Genomic DNA, 23,417 nt, shown 5'->3' on the forward strand with positions numbered 1-23,417 from the left:
AAATATCACTCTCAATTAATATATATAAACATGAAAAAGTTCGGGTCACTACACTTATCACCGTGATGCTACACCCGAGTGGCATCTTAACACCTCGATGCTACACTCTTCACGTGAAACGTGGTGTCTTAACACCTCGACACTACACATTTCACGCTACAACAAATAGATACATTATATACCTATGCATATAATTATTCCACTCACCTCGAATTGCACGCACAAGTCATAAACGTAAATCGCCTCCAAAAGCAACCGAGCAAATATTTTACCTATAATACACATATAGATATACAAACAATCAACATACATTCTCTACGAGAGAATTTGACTTCAACACCCTTAACCAAGGGTTTACACCTATTACCACAAACCGCCCATTTAGACACATAAAGTGGACTTCACCAATTACCACTACGGGTGGTAATTCCGACCCATCCGACAAGTACAATTTAACCAAAATTATATTTGACACCATTTAAACCAATCTAGGTCTTAACTAAAATTGCTTATTATCCAATTAATCCAAAAATTAAAGTCATTACCAAATTTGACCCATCTAAGTCAACCCATTTTGACATAAGTCCCAAAAACATCTTTAATCACTAACGGCTAGTGACTAACTTTCCAAAATACCATTTAACACTTGAATCAAACATTTATATACTTGGTTCATCAAATCTTGACCCATAACTTAGTTTGACACCGAATCAAGCTTACTTGACCCAAAATACCCATTCGACCCATTTTGACCTAGATTAGGGTTTACATCCAAAAATCAAGTCAACACAAGTGTTCTAAGGTTTAACTAGCACATGCAAGGTCTAAACTAACAATTCCATCAATTGAAACCCTAAGTCACCAATTCGGGTTTACATACATGAATCTTCCCCAAAAACCCCCAAACTTCACAATAAATGGGTTATAACTCTAACTAGCACAAACTTTAACTCAAACAATAATCTTAACAAAGAAATTCGGATTTAGAGCTTACCAACACTACCACCACGTAGCCGTGAATGAGGTGAACAACTTTAACTCTTGAGACCCGACCCGAATCACACTTCTCCTTCTCCAAATCCCCAACTCTCTCTCGCTAGAACCTCTCTCTCTCACTAGGGTTTGATGAGAGTGTTTGAGAAGGTGAAATGGGGATAAGAATGAGAGTGGATCAGTTTTAATGGCTCAAAACCGACCCCCAAGTGAAAAGACTCAAATACCCTCTTTTAAAACCTTTAAAAATACAGCTGCTGGCTTGTCAGGCACTTTGGACGGCGTCCAAAATGGCCGGACGGCGTCCCACCCTTCATTCTTGGACGGCGTCCCAAAGTCTGGACGGAGTCCCAATGAACTGAGCCTGAAACTGAACTTGTTTTGGTCGTAACTTTCAAACCGTAGCTCCGTTTTTGATGAACCAAATATCGTTGGAAACATAATGAGATTTACTATCCAATGGTAAGGTTTTAGAACATCAACTCTAATTTTATTTGGGATCCAAATATACGCTTACATGCCTCGTATTTCGAATGACGCTCGAAATAACATGTAACTGAAAAACGGGTGTTACACCAGATGATGGTCGCGAAGCCCGTTTAGTAAGAGAGCGAGCACCGATGTATATCATCCAAGATGATATCTTATATCGCAAATCATATTGCGGGCCAATGATGCGTTGTGTCGACCCAATCGAGGCAGAAATGATTATAGAAGAAGTGCATAATGGTACTTGTGCACTGCATTCAGGCTACAAAACTATCGCAGCAAAAATTATGCGAATGGGATACTTTTGGCCATCCCTATACCACGATGTAGCAAAAATTGTTAAACGTTGTAAAAGTTGCCAAAGGCATGCTCCACAGAATCGAATGCCGCGGCATGATATGATTCCTGTTAATTCACCATGGCCGTTTAATAAATGGGCTATTGACATTGTAGGGCCATTTCCTGCAGGCCCTGGAAATGTTAAATTCCTGATTGTCGCGATTGATTACTTTACCAAATAGGTTGAAGCTAAGGCGGTTCGCACTATTACTGGTGTGCAAGTGCGAAATTTTGTATGGGAATACATTGTTTGCCGATTTGGCATTCCGCGAGAATTGGTTAGCGATAATGGTGCTCAAATAGCGAAAGATCCTTTTAAGACATGGTGCACTGATTTAAATACTATACAAAAATTTACATCAGTGGCGCACTCACAGGCTAACGGTTTATGCGAAGTAACTAATCGTGACATAGTAAGCGGTATTAAAAAGAGATTATATGAAAAGAGAACAGGTTGGGTAGATGAATTACCCAATGTGTTATGGGCACATCGCACAACATTTAAGAAAAGCACAGGTGAAACACCTTTTAGCTTGGTGTATGGTTCTGAGGCAGTCATTCCTGCGGAAATTCTGGTACCAACGCATAGAATAGTTAACTTTGAAGAAGAAGGAAATGATGCTGCGTTGAGCGAAAACCTGAATTTCATTGAGGAGCGGCGATTAATGGCTGCTATTAGAGAAGCGAATAATAAGCAGCAAATTGCTAAGTATTATAACAAAAGTGTGTGTGCTTTGTCTTTCGCTATAGGCGAATGGGTGTTGCGAAACAATGAAGCAAGCAGAGCAGAAAAGCTTGGCAAGTTGGGTCCTAATTGGGAAGGCCCTTATCAAATTATGGCAATTAATGCCGCAGGTTCATATAAGCTCGCGGATATGGATGGGCGAGTTTTACCTAATGCGTGGCATGCTGTTTTGTTAAAGTGATATTACGTGTAGTTTTGCGAAAAATATCAAAGATATATGTACAAAGTGCGACATTGGATTCAAGGCATATGGCTGATATGCTTATTAGGTGTTTTTGTTTTTTTATTTTTCTTGAAAGTCTTGATCACGCTTGTAGGAATTTTAAAAATAAGCACTTGTAAAAATATGCGAAAAGCTTATTTGTGAAATACGAATAGTTATGAAATGTTTTAAAGATTGTTTCATAATGATTATAGTATTTCGCAGTGTTTAAATAGTAAAGTGATGAAATTGCCCACTTTTGCATGCGAATTATTGCGAAAGGAATTTTATATTCTAAGTGTTTGATTTTGCCAATGCTTAGATGCTTCGCAATGCTAATTAATTGCCTAAGGATCGTTTCGGCGGACTTAGAAGATTCATAACGTATAAGGATATACGCATACAAATTGTTTCGCAAAAGTACGCATTTATTATGTGCACAATAATATATGTTGGAAATTGCAAAGGACAAGTTTGTGGTATGAATGTTGATAATGAAAGCGCTATAAAAATAGAAGTACTTGCAAAAATATGAAAAAGCGAAATTTTATTAATAAGGTCGCAGAAGCAGCTGCGTGCTGTTATACAAAGTGAGTACTAATCCTTGGTTAAGTCAAGCTTGATGATGTCATCTGCAGTGACATCTTCTTGCTCACTTATTGCGGTTATCTTGGGGAGGGGAATTTCGGCTATGCCCTGTTGAGCAACCGCGTATGCTGATTTGGCCTCTTCCAGTGAGCAAAGGCGATCAGCTAATGCAGATGGTAGCGGGTCTGGCAGTGGGCAGCGAATAGCAATCTCATCCATAAATTCAACCCTCTCGCATAGCCTTAACGCGGCGGCAAATGTTGAAAAATTTACAGAAACAGGCTTGGAATTGAGAATCTTTCTAGCCAGTTCAGGGAGATGTTGGCGGACCTTGGTGAATTCAAGTTCCGCAGAGGCTTTAGAAGCAACAGCGTTGTCTCGCTCTGTCTTTAGTTTTGTCACATTCTCTGACAATGCTTTAATGGTGTCCTGCAGTTGGTTTTCTTTCTCAGTCGCAACAGTAACCTGTTGTTTCAAGTCATCAACGGTGGTTTTTGCTGCGGTTAGCTCATGGGAGAGATTAGCACAGCGTTTTTCGCTATCTTCAGCTTTGATCTTCTCAGCATTGTACTTTAGTTGTTCAGCTTCAAGAACATTGAAAAATTGTTCTTGACAGCATATAACATCATATGCTGAATTGAAGCACATGTAGAAATTTTGAACAAAACTATTATGCGCGTCCAGCGCAGAGAGTTTAGATAACTCGCGGTGAAGCTCGTCGGGGATTGCTAACTTCATCTGTTGGCGCTGATCCAGAGCAGCAGCAGCTGAAGCATAAGTGTATCCTGCTAAACCGTCAATCCGCACTCCATAAGAGTCAGGTGGAGTGCGGAACAATTCGGTGATTTGATCAAGAGTGTTCGGGCTTGGAAAGATAGGATCACCAGAAGAATCGCCTGCAAAATAACATCGTTGGTTAGTCGGCGAAATAAAAATAATGTATATTTTACATATGCAATAACAATCAGCAATATACCAGTTTGCTGGTCCCCTTCGTGTTCCGATATAAATGGATTATCGTGAGGGGGGGGTCTCCTGTTGTTTATGTTTTTTGCTTTGCGAAGACGGCGGCGTTTGTAATGGCCGCTTGGTAGAGCTCGGCTTTGTATAGGGAGATTTGGAGGTTAAGTCGACGATTGGAATGGGTTGCTTTTCTTTTGATGATGACGATTTAGTTTCCGGGCTTGTTAATAGTTTGGTGATCAGGGTTTTTGGATCAGCCTTCCTATCTAACTCGTTAATCTTCATTTAAAATTAAATAAGAGCTGCAAGTAATGACTAAAATGATAAAGATTGACTGACGAATTGAGAAATTTTCTGATATTTTGGAAAAATGAGTAGTGAATTTGTGATTTCAGATCACAATATATATAGGCGACGGGGTTAATTATGTTAATTATCTATTGAGATAATTCAAACGGTAATATTGACTGTTATAACGGTAACAAAGATAACGCGAAATATGTTTCAATGCGGATAGTGGTCAGGTTAACGGCGAATTCATGGAGTTTATCATGATATATTTGCTTCGCGAAAGTGTATCATAATAAACTGGGGGGACTTGATCATATACATAGCATTGTATATGTATATTTTATTTGCCAAAAGCCAAGAGCAGAGTTATGCGGATTATAATGCAAAGTCATGAAGTATCCGCTGAAAATAAGCATAGCAGCTGTGTTTCCGCACTAATCGGGGACTGCGGTTCAATCCGCTGAGTTTTCGCGGAAGGATAAGCAATCCGCGGATCGCGGTTATCTCGAACACTATAAATAGAGAGTTTGGTCTCTCATTTATAGGTTGTTGATTCTCTGCCATTTTGCCTAAGCCTTTGTAATTTCCACTTGTGATCTTGCCCAAGGGATTTTTACACCGCGCAAAGGTGAATTAAGCTAATTAACAATCAAGACCAGGACGGGGTGGTTGATCACTTGATAGTTAAAGTGAAAGACGATCATCGGGGCCCAAAATAATCATCAAACATTCCATCCTCTATTACATTCTTATTGCACTCAATCCGTAATTAAGTAACATCGCTAATTAAGGATTGATCATTTAAACCCCCTAATTACTCTCTTCTTACTTTAACTTTATTTTAATTGAGTGAGTTTGAACTTTTGATTTGTCCCTTTAATCTAAGTTTCATTGTGTGTGAACTTAAATAATAGGTTATTATTTTCCAACTATTTAAAAATACTATGTAAGCCGTGAATTAATACTAATAATAATAATCAACAAAATACAATGTTAATAAAATACCATGTTTTGATCGTATAGTTTGAGGGAAAAGGATACGTAACCCATATATAATTTATTACTCCATATATGTTTCAACCCTTATATATTATATATAACATATAAATTAAAGGACAATTAAGGCTAAATAATTAGAGAATATGACATTTATCTCTTAAGAAGCTTCGTCTCTCAGTATACTCCAACAAACATGTTAAATTCTTATTCTTATAACAAATGAAAAAAAAAGGTAAGTAAATAGCATTAAAACGGTTAAAAACACAAATAAGTATAAAATTTGCCTTTTGAAGATTAAAAGAATAACTATAATTGATCATCACTGTTGATTCTCATCACAATCTTCCTTTGTAATTTTATACATATAATGACACCCACTGCACCTACGAAAAATATTACAGAAAGGAATAATACATATACGTACAATTTATCAATATTACATAAATAAATTTAATTATTATAATGAAAAATAAAATTTAACAAAGACACCAAGCATAAAACATACTCACTAAATTGGACACCATCGAATTTCATCCCAATCTATGTTAGTCATTTCACATGTAATGATAGCCACATACAAAGAGGATTATAAAAGAATAATAACATAAATACATGTGATTTATAAAAATGACACAGACCTGAATATTAGAATGAAAACTAAAGTTAAACAAAGCAAATTTGAGTTTCATCACAAACCTCCTTAGTCATTTCACCTATAATGATAGCCACCTACAAAAAAGATTAAAAAAGAAATACGTAGTAATATAAACACATACAAAAAGTTTTGCACATACGGAGGTAGTAGAATTTATCGAAATCATATACAATTGATTATTAGAATGAAAAATAAAACTAAACAAAGAGAAAAACATATAAATTGGGCACTATGATTTGCATTGAAAACTTGTGCACTTTCATCAATCTAATCATGTGAAGTCAATTCTAGAACTCGTTCTTTAGTCACATTTACATTCTTGTGTTTACAATGACTTCCAACTCTCCATCATCTCTTACATTCTCTCACATTGACAACCTTTGTTCCGATTGAAAATTACTCACTACTTGCTATATATTCAGAGGCGGATCCTCCTTGGGCCTTAGGAGGGCCATGTCCATCCTAGAATTTTGGGCTACTAGTGGACCTTTATTAATATTCTATGGGCTAAATTTTTTTTTACTCTATTGGGCCATCCTAAAATTAATTTGTGCAGATTTTACTTTACAAATCAACCTAGAAATCTTAATCTTCAAAACAACTGTACGTATTCTCTAAGCTTCCATCGGACTCCGACTTATTTCTCAAAATTAATCTATCGTTCTCCTAGTCAATTATGGCATTTAATCAGGTATTATTATTATTATTATTATTATTATTATTATTATTATTATTAGTAGTAGTAGTAGTAGTAGTAGTAGTAGTAGTATTTTGTGTATTTAATGCTACTGTATGTTATATTTTATATAAATTAGTCATTAATAATGTGTTAAGAAGAGACGACAATGGTCAATTGTGTATTAAATTCATGAATTTGAAGGTTATGGATTATGATAAGATAATAGTATTAATGATACTAATGGGTAGTTAATGAATATTTGAACTTCCATGATTAATTTTAAATGAACTAATGAAACCCTTGTAAATTTGTGTGATATAAACTCCGAGTCTTAGTCGAATTGTTTGAGATTTGAGAAAATTTCTTTGAGATTGAATATTAAATACACACAGTACACTATACTAAACGTTGAGATTTGAGAAAATATGTTTATGATTATTATTTTATTTATGAAGTTAGGGACTAAGGAGAAATACTAACAGTACACTATATGTCTATATTTATCTTTGTTCTCAGGAGTAATTATGGACAAAGAAGCCTATTACTTCATTTTTCAAGAGAAGGATTAATGATACCACAAACACTAGTTGTCCGGCTAATGATCTTCAAAATAATAAACGTTGCAAACCATCAACAAATGAGAATGAGCAACAACAAAATCAACCAGAGCCACCTATTTTTGAAGCTTCAAGACCAAATATAGAAGATGTGGGCCCTAATTACTTTGAAAGAGATCCTGGGAAGCGCAAACAAATATGGGAATATCTGTTTGGTAAAAGAGAACAAGTAAGACGGTTTTATTTGAATCAAGGACCTTTTCAGATTCATTTGGAAAAGTATCCTACTAAAGGTACATCTACTCACGCCCGTAGGTTTCAATACTCGTGGTTTAGTTTATTTCCTAATTGGTTGGAGTATTCTCCTACAAGAGATGCCGCATATTGCTTTCTTTGTTACTTGCTTTGTGACAAACCAGTTTTGCGTGACACTTTTATTGTTAAAGGATTTGATAAATGGAAAAAGGTTAATGATGGAGACCGATGTGCATTCGATAAGCACATTCGAAGTTCACAACATAAAATTGCTTTAGTATTTCGTGATAATTTGTTGAACTAAGCTGGACATATTGCAAACATCTTTGAAAAGCTCTTGTTCTCAAAGATTGTCCTTATGCATACTATGTACACTGTTTTGCTCACAGATTACAACTTGCTTTAGTTGCAGCATCGAGAGAAGTAATACCAGTTCACCAGTTCTTCGAAAAGCTAACTTTTCTTATAAATGTGATATGTGCTTCTATTAAACGTCATGATGAATTGCAAAAGGCAAAGGCTCTTGAAACCTTACGTTTATTGGAACTTGATGAAATTGAAACTGGTAAAGGAGCAAACCAGGTTGGGACCTTAAAAAGAGGAGGTGATACTCGTTGGGGCTCTTATTTCTCTTCAGTTTGTAGTTTGCTTTCAATGTTTAATGCTACACGTGTTGTTCTTAAAGGAATAATTGATGATGGATCTTGTTCTCTACAACGTGGAGATGCTGATTCAGCTTATTGTTATACAAAGTCATTTGAGTTCGTGTTGATTTTACACTTGATGAAGGACATAATGGGAAAGACTGAAATTCTTTCTCAAGCTTTGCAAAAGAAATCACAAGATATAATCAATGCCATGAAGCTAGTTGCGGCAACGAAGGAAAGTCTTAATGATTTGAGAAATAATGGATGGGATTCTTTACTTGCAAAGGTAAAAATATTCTGTGAGAAGCACGAAGTAGATATTCCTGATTTGAGCGCTTTATACAAGTCTGGTCGATATCGCCGTCGTCAACAAGATAATCAAGTTTCTTTTGAACATTATTATCGAGTAGACGTCTTCACTAGCACACTTGACAAACAGTTGTTAGAGCTGAATAATAGATTTAATGATCAAGCTATGGAGTTATTAACTCTTAGCTCCACTTTAGTTCCCAGAAAAAAATCGAAAGTGTTAAATATTGATCATCTTTGTTCTCTTGTTGAGAAATACTATCTTGCATATTTTACAAAGCAAGAGAGGACCCGGTTGAAATCTGAGATGGAGTTTTCAATAATGAGATGCAAAATAACCCAAAGCTTAGTGGTGCATCAACTCTTGTTGAAGTATGTAGAGGTCTTGTGGAAACTGAGAAACATGAGAACTATAATGTGCTAGACAAGTTGATTCGACTGATCTTAACGCTTCCTGTTTTGACTGCCACAACCGAGAGAGCATTTTCTGGGATGAAATTATGCAAGACCCGGCTTCGCAATAAGATTTCTGATGACTTTCTTGCAGATAATTTGCTGGTTTATATTGAAAGAGAAATTGCTGAAAAGTTTGATTCGGATTCTATTATCGATGATTTTAAAATGCTTAAAGGTCGTCGAGCTGAATTGTAGTGATTTTCATCATCGTATATGTGAATATGATGATGTATATTTTTGTTAAGTGTCAAACTTAAATCTTTTGAATGTTCGTAATTAAACTTAAATCTTTTGAATGTTTGTAATTATCGCCCTCCCATTCATAAACTTCACGTTCCGCCACTGGTTTTTCTCGAGGCAAATCAAATTTTTGAAGGTATAGTGAGAAAGGTTGTATAAGCTTTTTTAGGTGATGTAGCAAGTTTGTATTAGTGTAAGGGGATTAATTTATTCATGTATTTACACACGAGAAAGTCCTCTAAAACATCCTAACAAATCAATACTCGTCTAGCTACTCTTTTTATAAGAACATAAGTGTCCTTTCAACAGGTGTCCTCAAAAAAAGTCTCTTTTCGTTTCGTGACCCCGTTACAAGTGGTTTTATTTGGATGTATAATTGTAAGGTGTTTTGGAAGTAAAAAAGGGGTTGTTTAGATAATAAATAATGTTTGACCAATGTATGAATGGTTGTAAAGTGGATGTGTAAGAAAGTACAAGCAATTGGTTTTCAACCGTATTTACCGTTGATAGAATAAAGACATGTGAATGTAAAGCATTATGCATAAAGATGTCTGGATGGTACATATACATCTCCAAAGACTTTAAACAGTAGATGGTCCAAAACACTTCTTCTGATGGACCCTTAAGGCCTTAACATACATTAAGACCTGTGTGTATTGTACTAATTCACTCAGGTTGTAATGGGGTATTGACTTGATATACACACCACAAATTCAGTTAATCAATTCATATAGTACAACCTCATCGATCTTTGTATGATTACAACAACAACAAAACTCAATACCACCTAAGTGGTGTATGGGGATGTGAGATGTAGACAACCATTCCCCTATCTTATCCGAGAATAAAAACAAGTCATTTCTCTACCCAGAGTAAAACTTCCAAAAGTAGAGAAAGTCATCCATCTCTCTATTCGATGGATAGAGAGATTGATTCCGAGATCTTTGTTTGATTGTAATGTGCAAAAAAATCTTAATGGTCTACACATCGCCTCTTTATTGCAAATGATGACTTCGTGCAATACTTGATCCACCCATTATTATTTCACGAATTGATCATTTTTGTTCTAACGAAAATAAAATTGGCGATGACGAAAAATGTATGATCAAAAGGAGATAGGGAGTCCATATTGACAAAAACAAGTGTTGTGAATGGCAACAAATATTGTGTAGGGATAGTTGACTTAATTAGTGCTGGCAAACAAAAGTAAAGAAAAACATCATCCATGGACTTGTTTGCCATATTATATTTTTGACTTGGTATCATACATATAACCCTACTCAAAGTATGAAGAGTATGCTTCTTGGAAGAATATACACGTGTCAAAAGAAAATACATCTCCAATTCGATACTACGGATAATTTGATGTTTAATAGTACGGAATCATCAAAATTCAGAAACAAACCATGAGTTTGATTGGTCAAATGAAAGGTTAGCAGCAGCCATTGGCAGTTTTTAACTTATTTTGTGTATAATATATTATTAAATGAATACCAATCCAACAAAAAAGGACAAATGTTAACTCTTGTAGATCTCAAATTTACCATATCTGGCGAAACATTCTAACATCATATCAAACTTTATACTATTAGCACTTGATGATGCATATATCTGGTAATTTAATTTAACATATCATTAAAACAGAAATGAGATTGAGATACATGATATCCCTCAACTATCAATTTTTAAGGTATCAAGTTTTATTGATGGGCTTGATTTCTGGATGAGATACAAGATATTAGAATTCCATTAACCCTAGCGGTGATGTCTAATCAAGTGGTACACTTTTTGGGTGATGTGGCAAGGACATGAAGTGAAATTAAATAAAGATAAGTGTCAAATTTGAGAGTTAAATTTGTGGCGGGTGATTTGGTAAAATATGATTGAAAGTTGGATATAAAATAAATAAAATAATAATATATAAAAATTAGTGGTGGATTCCGATTGGTTAAAAAACCCCGACTTTTTCGTTATTTCTGTCATATTTGTGACTGACGCCCTTCCAGCATCACGAGTGACATCCCGTTAGACTCGTCACAGAGCTGCCACATTGGATTCCATGTCATCTCACGCCCCAGTCTCACGGTGGGTTACCACCGGTCTTAGTTACATACTGTAGTGCTACATGAAAAAGTTCAACATCTTTTCTTCAAATAGATTGATAGGCATCTTGATAACATAGGAGTGGCCACATATTTCTTACATCTTTCCTTTTTATAAACTCATGGCCTCATTTATATATATGAATGATTTCGAGAAAAGAATCGCACCTTACATAGGATAATTTCCAGGTATACTAAGTAACGATAATGACTATGATTCAACGATTACTAACTCCGACCATTTTCATATAAAGTAATGGTTAGTTCGTAGCACAATTGGTTTAAAAAGTACTGGTTGTTAAAGTAATTCAATAGTATTGTATCCTACAGGGTCATTATCAGGGTTGATGTTGCATACACATTTGATCCTTGTTATTATTGGAGTGTTTAATTTGATACAGTATAAGTTAGGTTTTTGATCATTTTCATGTTGTTGGTGATGATTGATGGAATGTCTTTTTCTTCTTAAATTTAAAACAATTTGTGGACATTTTTATCATGTAACGTTTAGAAAATAAGGAAGAGTGTTTGGTCTTAATTTCTTAAATACCCTCCAATCCAATACTATCTCACGTAAACGGTAAATCCAATAGTGGTGCATCAAGTTTTTAGTATAGAATTTTATCCAGTACTTTCAATAGAGTAGAGATAAAAATATCTCCAATACAAAACGATGCTCTCAGCCATTTACACGTAACACGTGTACGTGTACAAGCAATATAATTAAGATACATGCAAAGATATCATTTTTCTTTTCTTTCAACAAAATATAAAATTTAGCCATACGTATTTTCATTTAACGCTGTTTGAAGGAACCACAATGAAATGAAATACGTTTGTATTTTGTAACGATATTGCTTCTTTAATTTGCAATACACGTTATTAAAGATTTAGTCACTATACTATGTTTTTAATATTAGTTAACGAATACGTTTCATTAAATAAAATGATTATAGTTAAGATTAACTATTTTTACTCTTGTCCATTTTTATCATTTTATTATTTTTTTAAAATGTTCGTAACAATATTGCTACTTTAATATGGAATGCTCGTCGTTAATAATTTAGTATTACAATATATTTATTCGGTTATTTGTTAATGGCTACATTTTATTAAATTAAAATGGATGATGATATTTAACTATTTTTTCTTGTGTCCAATTTTGTCATTTTACTTATTTTTTAACAGCTTCAGCTACTTTACCAAACAATTATATACATGTAAAAAGTTTCAGGTAACAGCTAACAGCTAACAGCTACCAGCTTGCAGCTACTAACTAACAGCTAATAGTTAACAGCTAATAGCTTTCAGCTATCAGCTAGTTCTGCCAAACATACCCCTGTATGTCTTCAATTATACATTTCCTTAATCATTCTACCTTATCATCATAAAAAAAAAAAAAAAAAAAAAAAAATTAAAAAACTCACATGCATCTAAACTCTATAAACAAAAAAATCTGAACTTTTTATTTACTTTTTTTTTTTTTTTTTTTTTTAAAGTTCATAAAGTTGGAAAAATGCTTCACATCACCACCACAGGTCCACACACATTATAATGTTGTTTAAGGTACAAGAAATTTATGAGTGAAAGTTCAAAGGTTAAGGTTATGCCGCCGACAGATTTGATAACCATTTTTTTTTACATCAACACAATCAACTTAAATTCCGTGAAAAGAAAAAGAACCATTCATACACTCACACCCTCCATAACCTCTGCGATCCAAATTCTCAATAAAAATCAACACTTGTTGTCTTTGTCAAAAAACACACATGGATTCTACCAGACAACATATACATCACAAGACACATGAACTGACACTTGAATACATCGAAACCAAGACCTTGAATCAAATTCTGCTATGTTGTATTACATTCGCAGGCACAATCAATATCATCTTCATCATCGTACAAACCGCGTGCAAGATGTGCATTTGCACATGGCTTAATATCTAATTAGGTAGAATGTTTTTCTCTGCTCGGGCTACCCGGGAGGACGAGTAAACTGACCCCATACTCTAATGTACGCAGCCCAGCAGGATTACTCTCTGGCTGTTTCCAACCCATCCCTAGCCACAGCTAAATATTCGTCCTAGACATGATTTACTAGACAAAATAAATAGGTCCGGACCACTTATTTATCAAGGTTTAAAAAAATTAAATAAGAATACTTGAATGCTAAAGTAGGTGACATATTCTCGACTTGTCTTTCGTGTCTCCACCTTTATCTCAACGTCGGCATTCATCAATTCATCTCTAAACTTGTGAGGCATTAAGTATTAATTCGTATTTACTTATTGTACAATCCATCAATTCATCTCTAAACTTGGACGGCCCTGCCAAGTGGATTTGATTTTCATGCAACTCAGATCAGCTGGGTATGGATGACGCTCCCGGATTCCATGGGTACCAGTGCAGGGTTCACTCTGAGACTCGGTCAGACCATCTTCTCATCTGCTTCACTTCTCTTAATGTCATTTGGTGTTCAGTTCTACAGCTATACATCCTTCTGGTACACAACCTTCAAGTTTTCTAAAATTTCACATTTCTTAGGGTGCGTTTGGTTTTGACGATATTGGAATTCATCAAATGAAATGGAATTTTAAGTAATGTGAATGCATGTGTAAATTCTAACAAATGCATATAAAATAGATGAATTTTCACCGTATTCCTTGGGACTATTATTAAGCAAACGCAGCCTTACGGTTCATAATTTAGTTAGCTTTATTGATTAACCAGCTTCTTGACGAAGATCAAGGGATTAGTTATTCTATGGAGTTTTGCATTAGTGCTGCTTGATGGATACTTTGTTCTAGTAACACACCAAATTCGACAAAATGAGATACTGCTCCTCGTAGTTATAAGGGATTGGGTAAATTCTTGATTTTTAACTATTTAACTTTTGTACCAAGGTTACTAGGTATTAATAGTTTTGTTCATTTGATTGGAAACAGTGGTTATCGACACTTACATTAGGTGCCGCCTCTTCTGCCGCTAGCGTGGTGGATATCTTGCTAACAGAGCACAAATCAGTCTGCTCCCATAAAATCTGCAGCCAATATCTGCTTTCTACCATATTTGCTTTCTTGTTGTGGTTCTTGTCTATGGCTTCTTCTCTGTTCAATCTATGGCTTCTTCCATCTTTGTGATATAGATAGTCGTTTCAAGTATACATGAGTGAAAAAAACAAATGCTTATCGGACATAGAAGCATTTTCTTTAAGGACTCACAATTTGTACATTCACAAGTGTCTGTTTAAAAACTGCATAATATATTTTTACTATACAAAAGTAAGATAATCAATCACGGTATTCTGCCAAAATATCATTATAACAACCATATTTTAGGATATTTTAACTCAAAGGGATACATAATTCAATCCTATATATGCAGCCATGTAATAGATGATAAACAAATGACTGCTATAAAAACCTTACATAGAATCAGGCACTCATGGTGAATTTAAAATCCGAATATTGTAACAATTTGACTCCAAACATAAACCACGTTTCTGTGACCAAGCTGAACATGAGTTCTAAACTTTAATCATAATCAAGCTACGGAAAGCTTCCTGGGCCCCTAGTAGACAAATAAATGCTTCTACAAATGTAGAAAAACGTTTAAAAGGCTGACCATGTAATATAATTCTATCATTTAATTTATTATCAACCGAATCACAAATTAACAATTTCTATCAGATGGAAAGTCCAGAAAATGAAAAAGCAGAGAATAAACAGACGTACAACAGATTGCAAGATTACTGAACCAAAACAGGGTTTGTGTGTTACCTCGCGAGGTCTGTTAAACTGAAATCATTGGGCCAAATTAAAGCACCACTGGACAGTAACTACACCACCAAATAATGGACATAATCGCTAATCTTCCTTGAAAGTTAGGGCTCGGGTTCAGTACCTCATACTTCATTGCACAAGTCGTTCTGTACTAAAATGAATCTTTTTATCGCAGCCACCTTGTTCTCCAAATTATCAACCCATGCTTATTTCTCACATTTGTTATAGAACAAAACTAGCTGTATAATCTTATATGAACATACAACAGACACAGAAGCATGTCTTCCTTCTATGATTACGCGTGTGATTATTCATACTTTCAAATAATTGTCTGGCATATTCTTTTTAACGATATTTCTTTCTAGAGTCTACTGCATTCCAAGAAGTTCTGTCTTCAGCTTCTCCGCCAGTTCTATATTCCCATCTTTCTCATACCCATTAATAAACGCACAATATATCTCTGAATTCGGTTCATACCCTCGTCCTACCATTTCCGCTTGAAGCTTCATACCTTCTTCCATCCTACCATCATCACATAACCCCTTAATCAAAAAGACATAGCTTTCACCATTAATAGCCGCATTATCCCCTTTCATTACATCTCTTGAGACCATTAACGCTTCACCAACCCCATTCTTCTCACAAAGCACCTTAATCAACAAATCAACAACACAACCAACTAACACAAACCCTTTCCTACACATATCCTTATACACTATCATTGCAGAATCAACATCACATACTTTACAATACCCCTTAATCAAACACTCATATGTAACACAACTACTCTCGATCCCACCCGATCTCATCCCGTTGAAAAACTCATTCGCTCTATCAACCTCTCCAACATCACAAAACCCACCTATGATAGTATTAAACGCCATAACATCATGCTTTAAACCGCTATTCTGCATTTCTTCCCACATTCTCATAGCATCATCCATTCTTCCATTATCGCAATAAACCGCCATCAAAATACTGTAACTATATTCATTAGGCGTACAATCATTCACAATCATATCACTCCACACTATTTCTACATCCTCAACTAAAGCATCATTATAAAAAGCTTGCATAATTATATTATATGTATGAATATTAGGTACAATAACTTTGGCCTTTTTACCTCCGAATTCGACACCAACTCCGAACAGCTCATTATATACCTCATAACCTGCTACACTTCCATAATGTTTAGACACAGCCATAATTAAGCTGTTACAAGTACTGATTAACGGAGATACACCCTTCGTACGCAACAATCGAACGATTTTGGAAGCTTGATCGATTCGTTTAGATCGAATGCATGCTTTAATCAGCAAATCAAACACAAACGGTGCAGAATCACATACTCTGTATGTTTTAATCAACGTTTCGAAGATCAGAGGCAGTGAATTTGAAGCTAATTTGGTGTTTTCATCGTCGTTGAATTTGCGAATTGCAGTTTGAATTAGAGTTAGGGCTTTTGATTTTTGGCGGGAACGGGCAAGGGTGTGAATGATAGTGGCGTAGGATAAGAGAGAGTGTTGACAGAGAGAGTGATTGATAGTGAATTGGAAGAAATGAAGGGCTAAATGTGGATTGTTACGAAGTTGGATGGTGATTTGTGAAAATTGTGATGGAGTGAAACCGGATGGGAAGAGTGTGCGGAGTTCGGACCAGCGGGATTTAGAACGGTGGTGTTTGAGAATTGAGACGGCGGTGGAGATGGTGGTTTCGTTGGAGGAAAACGGTGGTGAAGCGGCGGAAGAAAAGTGTATGAGGATTTTGGCTTGGGAGAAGAATTGGGTGCGTTTGGATACATTGGTATGGACTAAAGCCATTGGGTTTAGAAACTTCATCTCTATGAGATTGATTATGATTATTGATTACTTAAGTTACTTGTAGTTGTGGTTTAATTTTGGGCTAATGAATTCTTTTTTTGTGGTCCAAGTTCAAGTCCAGCCCAATTATTTGGACTACGAGTTTTCAAACTGGTAAGTTATTTTCTTTAACAACAGTTTTTATTTAATAAATAATCTAATTATATCAATTGAAACCTTGGTTTCACTGTTAAGTATTGCTAAAGGATATTTTCGCTCCCGGTCTTATGTTCAGTACTTCGTACCAGGTTCTATCTATGGGACCTTAACGAGATTTAAAAGAGAAGGTTCATTTGCGGATAACCTTGCCGAACAAGATATCATTTATTACTATTGTTTATGTTTATTGTTTATTGTTTATTTATGACTTCGGAGAAAAATAAAATTATATACCTATATCTAAAAGATAAAGTGCAAACGAATAGTACTATTCATTTTTCCACTTTTCGCAAACTTAACCCCTTAACTTTCATTAAAATACAAATCGAACCCCCCACTTTATACGTATATTTTTTCCCAAATTTCACAAGCTTAACCCCCTAACTTTTATTAAAATACAAATCGAACCCCCACTTTACTAACTTCTTTTTTTTTTACTAATATTCAATTTTCACAAACTTAACCCCCTAACTTTTATTAAAATACAAATCGACCCCTCACTTTATACGTAAAGTTTTTTCAAATTTCACAAACTTAACCCACTAACTTTTATTAAAATACAAATCGAACCCCCACTTTACTAACTTTTTTTTTAAAATAAAACCCGAACGCTAAAAGAAGCAACTTTCACAAAAGGAACAACCTTTCAATGTTATGTCGAAAAAAATTATTTTTTACAAAATAGATTAAGATTTTTTTTTTTTAACTCGCATTCAAAACGGAGCCCCCGGCGCGAAGCGAGGGCTCCACAACTAGTATATATCTAAAATCCATAGGATAAACGAATAGGCCATAAAATCCCCACACTTTTCATTTTTTTCCTCAAATTGAACAATAAAATCCCCACACTTTATCCAAAAAATCAAACCCACCCCCAAATAGGGGGCTAACGTGTCAAATACTCATTCTCATTAAAAAAAATCTTAAAGAAACTCCACATAAATATTCAACGAGCCATATCTTCGCGCTCGCAACGAGTTAAATTTTTCCGCCACCATCGTTAAACTCGAAATAATTTTAGGAACACAATGTCACTAGCTATACGCAAAACGGACGTTTTTTAAAAAACGTTAAATATTTGGGGTGTAACAGACTGAAACCCGGACTAGTTGTAAGTTGCCTATTTTGCCTTAGGGTTTGTGCTTAGTCTTAAGTGCTTTTATTTTAATTATTTTATTAGTGTTTTATTATAAGTGTGTTATGACCAGTTTGTGACAAGGGTCCCAGAACAGATTGGTTTATTTAATTTGGACTCCGTTAGGACCGCCTAAGGAGATACGAAAGGTTATCAGTTAAGATAACTGATAAATACCCGTGTGTTATGGGGCATGGGTTTATAACCCACATAAGTGTGTAATATCTGCTTCACTCTTCTCATTTCTTGAACCTTCTCAAACAAGAACGTACCAAACTTCATCCATTCACAAACCCTAATTGAATCTAAGTCTTAAATTGGATTGTGAGGCTTTAAGGATTGATTCATATCATCCTTGTGATCATTTATCCAGGTTTGTTAGCTTGAATTCGTGTTTTAATTCATAGAAATTGGGTTTTGGGTGTAAATGGGTTTTTGATGAATTTGAGCTTGAATCTTCATATTATATGTTTGTATGTGTTAATTGATGTTAGAAATAGGTTGTATATATGTTTAGTAGCTTCCATGTGCTTAAAATTTGATCAAAATCGCTCAAAAATTGAGTTTTTGGTGAAAAATGTTCGAAATCAGCGTTTTTTGTTCGAAACCGAATTGCTACAGTACCCGAATTGCTACAGTGCCCGAGTTGCTACAGTGCCCAAGTTGCTACAGTGCCTGAATTGCTACAGTGACACTATTTGCTACAGTACCGAGTTGCTACAGTGTCACTATTTGCTACAGTGTTCTGTATTGCTACAGTCACTATTTGTAACAGTACCGAGTTGCTACAGTGTCACTATTTGCTACAGTACCGAGTTGCTACAGTGCAACTATTTGCTACAGTACCTTTTATGAAATTGAAACGAGCGTAACTTTCAAAACGTAACTCCGTTTTTGATGAATAAACTATCGTTAGAATCGTAATAAAGAATACTTTTCAATGGTGAACTTTTAAGAAACTAGATCAAACTATTTTTTAGCCGAAAAAGGAGTTTTAGTGTGTATGTCGTGTTTTGCACGCACCTGTATGCCATTATTGAGTGGAGTCATGATGTAGACTCATAAAATTATGAATATATGGTGTTATGACCTAGTTAATTGTATGAAATGATTATATTATTTATTGAATATGTACATTAAATTTGTTTGTGTTGTTCTCAGGTTATAAGGACAAGGAGGAAGCTCAGAAATAATAACTGAGCAGTTGCTGGTAATTGGTGAGTGGATCTATCTACGGATAGAGTTTAAGTAACATATCATGCTACTGTGGTTGACTCTTTTACCATGCATAGTGTAGGAATTGCTATGATAGAATAATATCGTTTGCCTGATGTTGTATGTGAATTATGTGTACACTGTGTGAATGGCACCAGTCGGGCCTAGGGAGACTGGGGACTCGAGACCGTGCCTAGGAGAGGTTAGAGTCCGTATGAGGTCAACCGTGCCTAGGGGAGGTTGGGTCCATAGGCTACTGATTGTGGAGTATAGTGTGAATGATGCATCCCCTGCATCTGGATAACTATACTGTGAATTGAGTAGCAGGGACTATCGGTAGACTCAGGCCCGATCAGCTGAGAGTCGTGTGCTCGTACAAGCCGCCGATCCTCGTATTGTCTTATTGTATGCTAGTTGGTAGTTAGCAAGTGTTGTTGTTAGTATATAGCTTGTGTGTGGCTTAAGCTATATCTGTTAGATAGATTTCATTCACTTAGCGGTGCGCTAATCCCCCACATGTTTCCCCCTTTTGCAGGTTTAGGTACTGCTAGTCGGGATGGGTGCTGTTGCAGAAGACATGTTTGACAACCCAACTCTGATGTGGTTTTCTGTATAAATAATGTTTTGTGATAACGTAACACCGTTGTGTAAACTTAAACTTAATTACTCAGATTAATGTAATGACGCGACTTATAGTGTGTTTGTTAATAAAGTCTTCCGCTGTGTTTTAAAAAAAAAAAAAATTGGCCGGTGTTACAAGTTGGTATCAGAGCATGGTTTGGCAGCAAATACGTGCGCGTATTTTGTTCCCAAACCCTGAGGCAAGTCAAACATGTCTGTGGGAGTGGGGACTAAGTGAAAATAGGATATACGTGTGTTAGTTGTGATTGAACTAACTGTTATCCACTAAGTTTTTGTGTGAGCTGTTTTGTAGCACAGGTATGGCTGATAGAAACGCAACTGGCCCATCTAACCCCGGAACATTCAGAGCACCAGAAGAAGGTGTTGAGTCAGATGATGATCAGAGTAGTTACATCCTTCAGTTAGAAAGCAAGCTAAAAGAGGCCAAGGACAAAATTAATGAGCTTGAATTGGCGAGGCATTCTGGAAATGATGATACACCACCTGGATTCCCAACCGCGCAATCCCAAACGATACCTAATGTGCCCCAGAACCAGTTTCAGAATCAAATACCTAACCAATATTATATGCCACCACAAAACACCTTTACTTACCAAAATCCCATGATGATGAATCCATACCAAATGCAAATGTTCCATCAACCTTACATGCAACCACCCAAAAGATGTACGTATAAGAACTTCTGTGGTTGCAAACCCTCCGAGTTCTCTGGAAGTACTGATCCGACTGTAACTCTCAATTGGTTGCGAGAAGTTGAAAGGGTATTTGAAGCGTGTCAGTGTGAACCCGAGCTGAAGGTAACATATGCTAGTAGACTGTTGAAAGGTAGGGCTATGATTTGGTGGGATTCTTTGATTTCTAGTATACCAAAAGAGCAAGTGAGTATGATCACATGGGAGCAGTTTCATGGGAAGGTGTGTGAACAATATTGTAATCCATTTGATATGAACCGAATCAAGACTGAGTTTCTTGAAATGAAGATGACACCTCAAATGACGATCGATGAGGTAGTAGAGAAGTTTATGGATAAACTGAGGTTTGTACAACAATGGGTGCCAGACGAAGCGTCTCGTATCCAGCATTTTGTTAATATCATTCTGCCTGAGTACAGAACTTTTGTTAGAACAGCTACATCATTGTCTCAAGCTGTTGTGATGGCTAAGATGGTAGAAAGTGATGTTCAGGCTGCCAGAAACAGAATGTTTGGTAATGTGCTACAACAAGGTGGACAAGTATCTGGTCAATCAGGATCTAAATTTAAGAAGTCTAGTGGGTTTAAATCGAAGGGTAAAAGTGGTCAGAGTAGTACTGGATCTGGATCAGGTAAAGGGAATTGGTGTCACACGTGTCGATCTTCTCACAGTGGTCAGTGTTCTGAGGCTACAAGAAGATGCTTAAAGTGTGGTGTTGTTGGGCATGAGTCTTCAGCATGCCCGTATCCGAATAGTGTGTGTTGGAGTTGTCACAAACCAGGGCATCGTGCAATTAGTTGTCCGTCGAAGAGTGGTAGTTCCGGGGCAGGGTCAGGGGCGCGTTCAGCATCAGCTGGAGGGTCAACTGCCTCGAGTGGGCAGAAGAGGAAGAACCCTCCAACAGCAGAGGCTAGAGCTTTTCAGATGTCGGTGGAAAATGTTGTGGCAACCGACGAAGTAATCACCGGTATGTTTCTAATCAACTCAATACCTGCTCGCGTATTGTTTGATTGTGGTGCCAATAGGTGTTTTATGTCCCTAGATTTCTGTGCTAAGTTGAATTTACCAGCTACTATGTTACCCAAGCCGGTTAGTGTAGAAGTAGCTGATGGTAAGACCACACCCGTCACAACCTATGTGACTGGGGTTTGTATAGAGATCGAAGGGAAGTCTTTCCCGGTGACTTGTTTAGTGTTACCTATTCCTAGCTTTGATGTAGTACTAGGAATGGATTGGTTGAGCTCGCTTAGGGCTAATATTAAGTGTGATAGGAAAATGATTACCTTTCGTTCGACCGATGGAACCCGTGTTGTGGCCCGAGGGGAGCGGGGAGGGTATAATTTTCTGTTGATAACCATGATGAAAGCGAAAAAGTCGATGGCAAAGGGTTGTGAATCATTTCTTGCATATGTGATTGATGCAAAGAAAGAAAAGAAAACAGTGGCCGATATTCCGATAGTATCAGAATTTCCCGAAGTGTTCCCAGATGAGTTACCAGGTCTGCCGCCGGTAAGGGAAGTTGAATATAAGATTGAATTGGTTCCTGGAACAACTCCAGTTGCAAAAGCTCCATACCGATTAGCGCCGTCTGAAATCCGTGAAATGATGTCACAGATTCAATAACTATTAGATCGTGGGTTTATCCGACCGAGTTCTTCACCGTGGGGTGCTCCGGTATTGTTTGTTAAAAAGAAAGATGGGTCAATGCGTATGTGTATTGATTATCATGAATTGAACAAAAGAACAGTGAAGAATAAGTATCCGTTACCTCGAATAGACGATTTGTTCGATCAGTTACAGGGTGCTTCATTCTTTTCTAAGATAGACTTACAATCCGGATATCATCAGGTTCGTGTTGCTGAATCAGATATACCGAAAACAGCGTTCAGAACAAGGTATGGTCATTATGAATTTCTTGTCATGCCGTTTGGGTTGACGAATGCGCCAGCAATCTTCATGGATCTAATGAATAGAGTGTGTCGCCCGTTCTTAGATAAGTTTGTGATTGTGTTTATAGATGATATACTAGTGTATTCAAAGACCGAAAGTGAACATGCTGAACATCTGAGGCAGGTTTTGAACATGTTGAAACGTGAACAACTATTTGCAAAATTTTCAAAGTGTGAATTTTGGTTACGTGAAGTGCAGTTTTTGGGTCATGTGATTTGTGCCGAAGGTATAAAAGTTGATCCGACAAAGATAGAAGCGGTAATGAATTGGAATTCTCCGAAGACTCCGACTGAGATTAAGAGTTTTCTGGGATTAGCCGGTTATTATCGTAGATTTATCAAGGATTTCTCGAAAATAGCGGGTCCGTTGACTAAGTTGACTCGTAAAGATGTAGCCTTTCGATGAACTGATGAACAGGAAAAGGCTTTTCTGATTTTGAAACAGCTACTGTGTCAGGCACCAGTGT

General features: G+C 36.3%; 3 protein-coding genes across 5 annotated transcripts; 2 read left to right on the top strand and 1 right to left on the bottom strand.

Moving 5' to 3' along the window:
* The first annotated feature begins 6,940 nt into the window (after window positions 1-6,940).
* Window positions 6,941-9,362, top strand: LOC139852253 (uncharacterized). Its single transcript, XM_071841493.1, has 4 exons — window positions 6,941-6,955; window positions 7,502-8,049; window positions 8,145-9,005; window positions 9,092-9,362. The coding sequence occupies exons 1-4, from the start codon at window positions 6,941-6,943 to the stop codon at window positions 9,360-9,362; spliced, it is 1,695 nt and encodes a 564-aa protein (XP_071697594.1).
* Window positions 9,363-13,207: 3,845 nt separating this feature from the next.
* On the bottom strand, window positions 13,208-17,119 carry LOC139851836 (uncharacterized). 3 transcript variants are annotated; one of them, XM_071841012.1, is made up of 3 exons: window positions 15,294-17,119; window positions 14,477-14,646; window positions 13,208-14,026 (listed from the first exon to the last, which is right to left on the bottom strand). In XM_071841012.1, exon 1 carries the CDS (start codon window positions 17,117-17,119, stop codon window positions 15,665-15,667), a length of 1,455 nt encoding a protein of 484 aa, XP_071697113.1. In that variant the 3' UTR covers window positions 13,208-14,026; window positions 14,477-14,646; window positions 15,294-15,664. The 3 variants fall into 3 exon arrangements, with proteins under 3 accessions (XP_071697113.1, XP_071697112.1, XP_071697114.1); XM_071841011.1 differs by having other exon boundaries at window positions 13,208-14,037; XM_071841013.1 differs by lacking the exons at window positions 13,208-14,026; window positions 14,477-14,646 and adding an exon at window positions 14,852-15,105.
* LOC139852254 (CASP-like protein 5C1) lies at window positions 13,890-14,654 on the top strand. Its single transcript, XM_071841494.1, has 3 exons — window positions 13,890-14,017; window positions 14,245-14,377; window positions 14,460-14,654. The coding sequence occupies exons 1-3, from the start codon at window positions 13,890-13,892 to the stop codon at window positions 14,652-14,654; spliced, it is 456 nt and encodes a 151-aa protein (XP_071697595.1).
* Window positions 17,120-23,417: the final 6,298 nt, after the last annotated feature.

Source organism: Rutidosis leptorrhynchoides, chromosome 6 (assembly GCF_046630445.1).
Source record: "Rutidosis leptorrhynchoides isolate AG116_Rl617_1_P2 chromosome 6, CSIRO_AGI_Rlap_v1, whole genome shotgun sequence".
NCBI classification, from domain to species: Eukaryota; Viridiplantae; Streptophyta; class Magnoliopsida; order Asterales; family Asteraceae; genus Rutidosis; species Rutidosis leptorrhynchoides.

What these genes read in the sequence shown, in the direction of transcription:
- LOC139852254 (XM_071841494.1), top strand. Translation starts at nt 13,890, where the DNA reads ATGACGCTCCCGGATTCCATGGGTACCAGTGCAGGGTTCACTCTGAGA. An exon ending in TACAGCTATACATCCTTCTG is followed by an intron (nt 14,018 to 14,244) that starts GTACACAACCTT and finishes TTGATTAACCAG; the next exon opens with CTTCTTGACGAAGATCAAGG. An exon ending in TCGTAGTTATAAGGGATTGG is followed by an intron (nt 14,378 to 14,459) that starts GTAAATTCTTGA and finishes GATTGGAAACAG; the next exon opens with TGGTTATCGACACTTACATT.
- LOC139852253 (XM_071841493.1), top strand. An exon ending in TTAGTATTTCGTGATAATTT is followed by an intron (nt 8,050 to 8,144) that starts GTTGAACTAAGC and finishes TTTTGCTCACAG; the next exon opens with ATTACAACTTGCTTTAGTTG. An exon ending in ACAAAGCAAGAGAGGACCCG is followed by an intron (nt 9,006 to 9,091) that starts GTTGAAATCTGA and finishes TGAAGTATGTAG; the next exon opens with AGGTCTTGTGGAAACTGAGA.
- LOC139851836 (XM_071841012.1), bottom strand. Translation starts at nt 17,119, where the DNA reads ATGGCTTTAGTCCATACCAATGTATCCAAACGCACCCAATTCTTCTCC.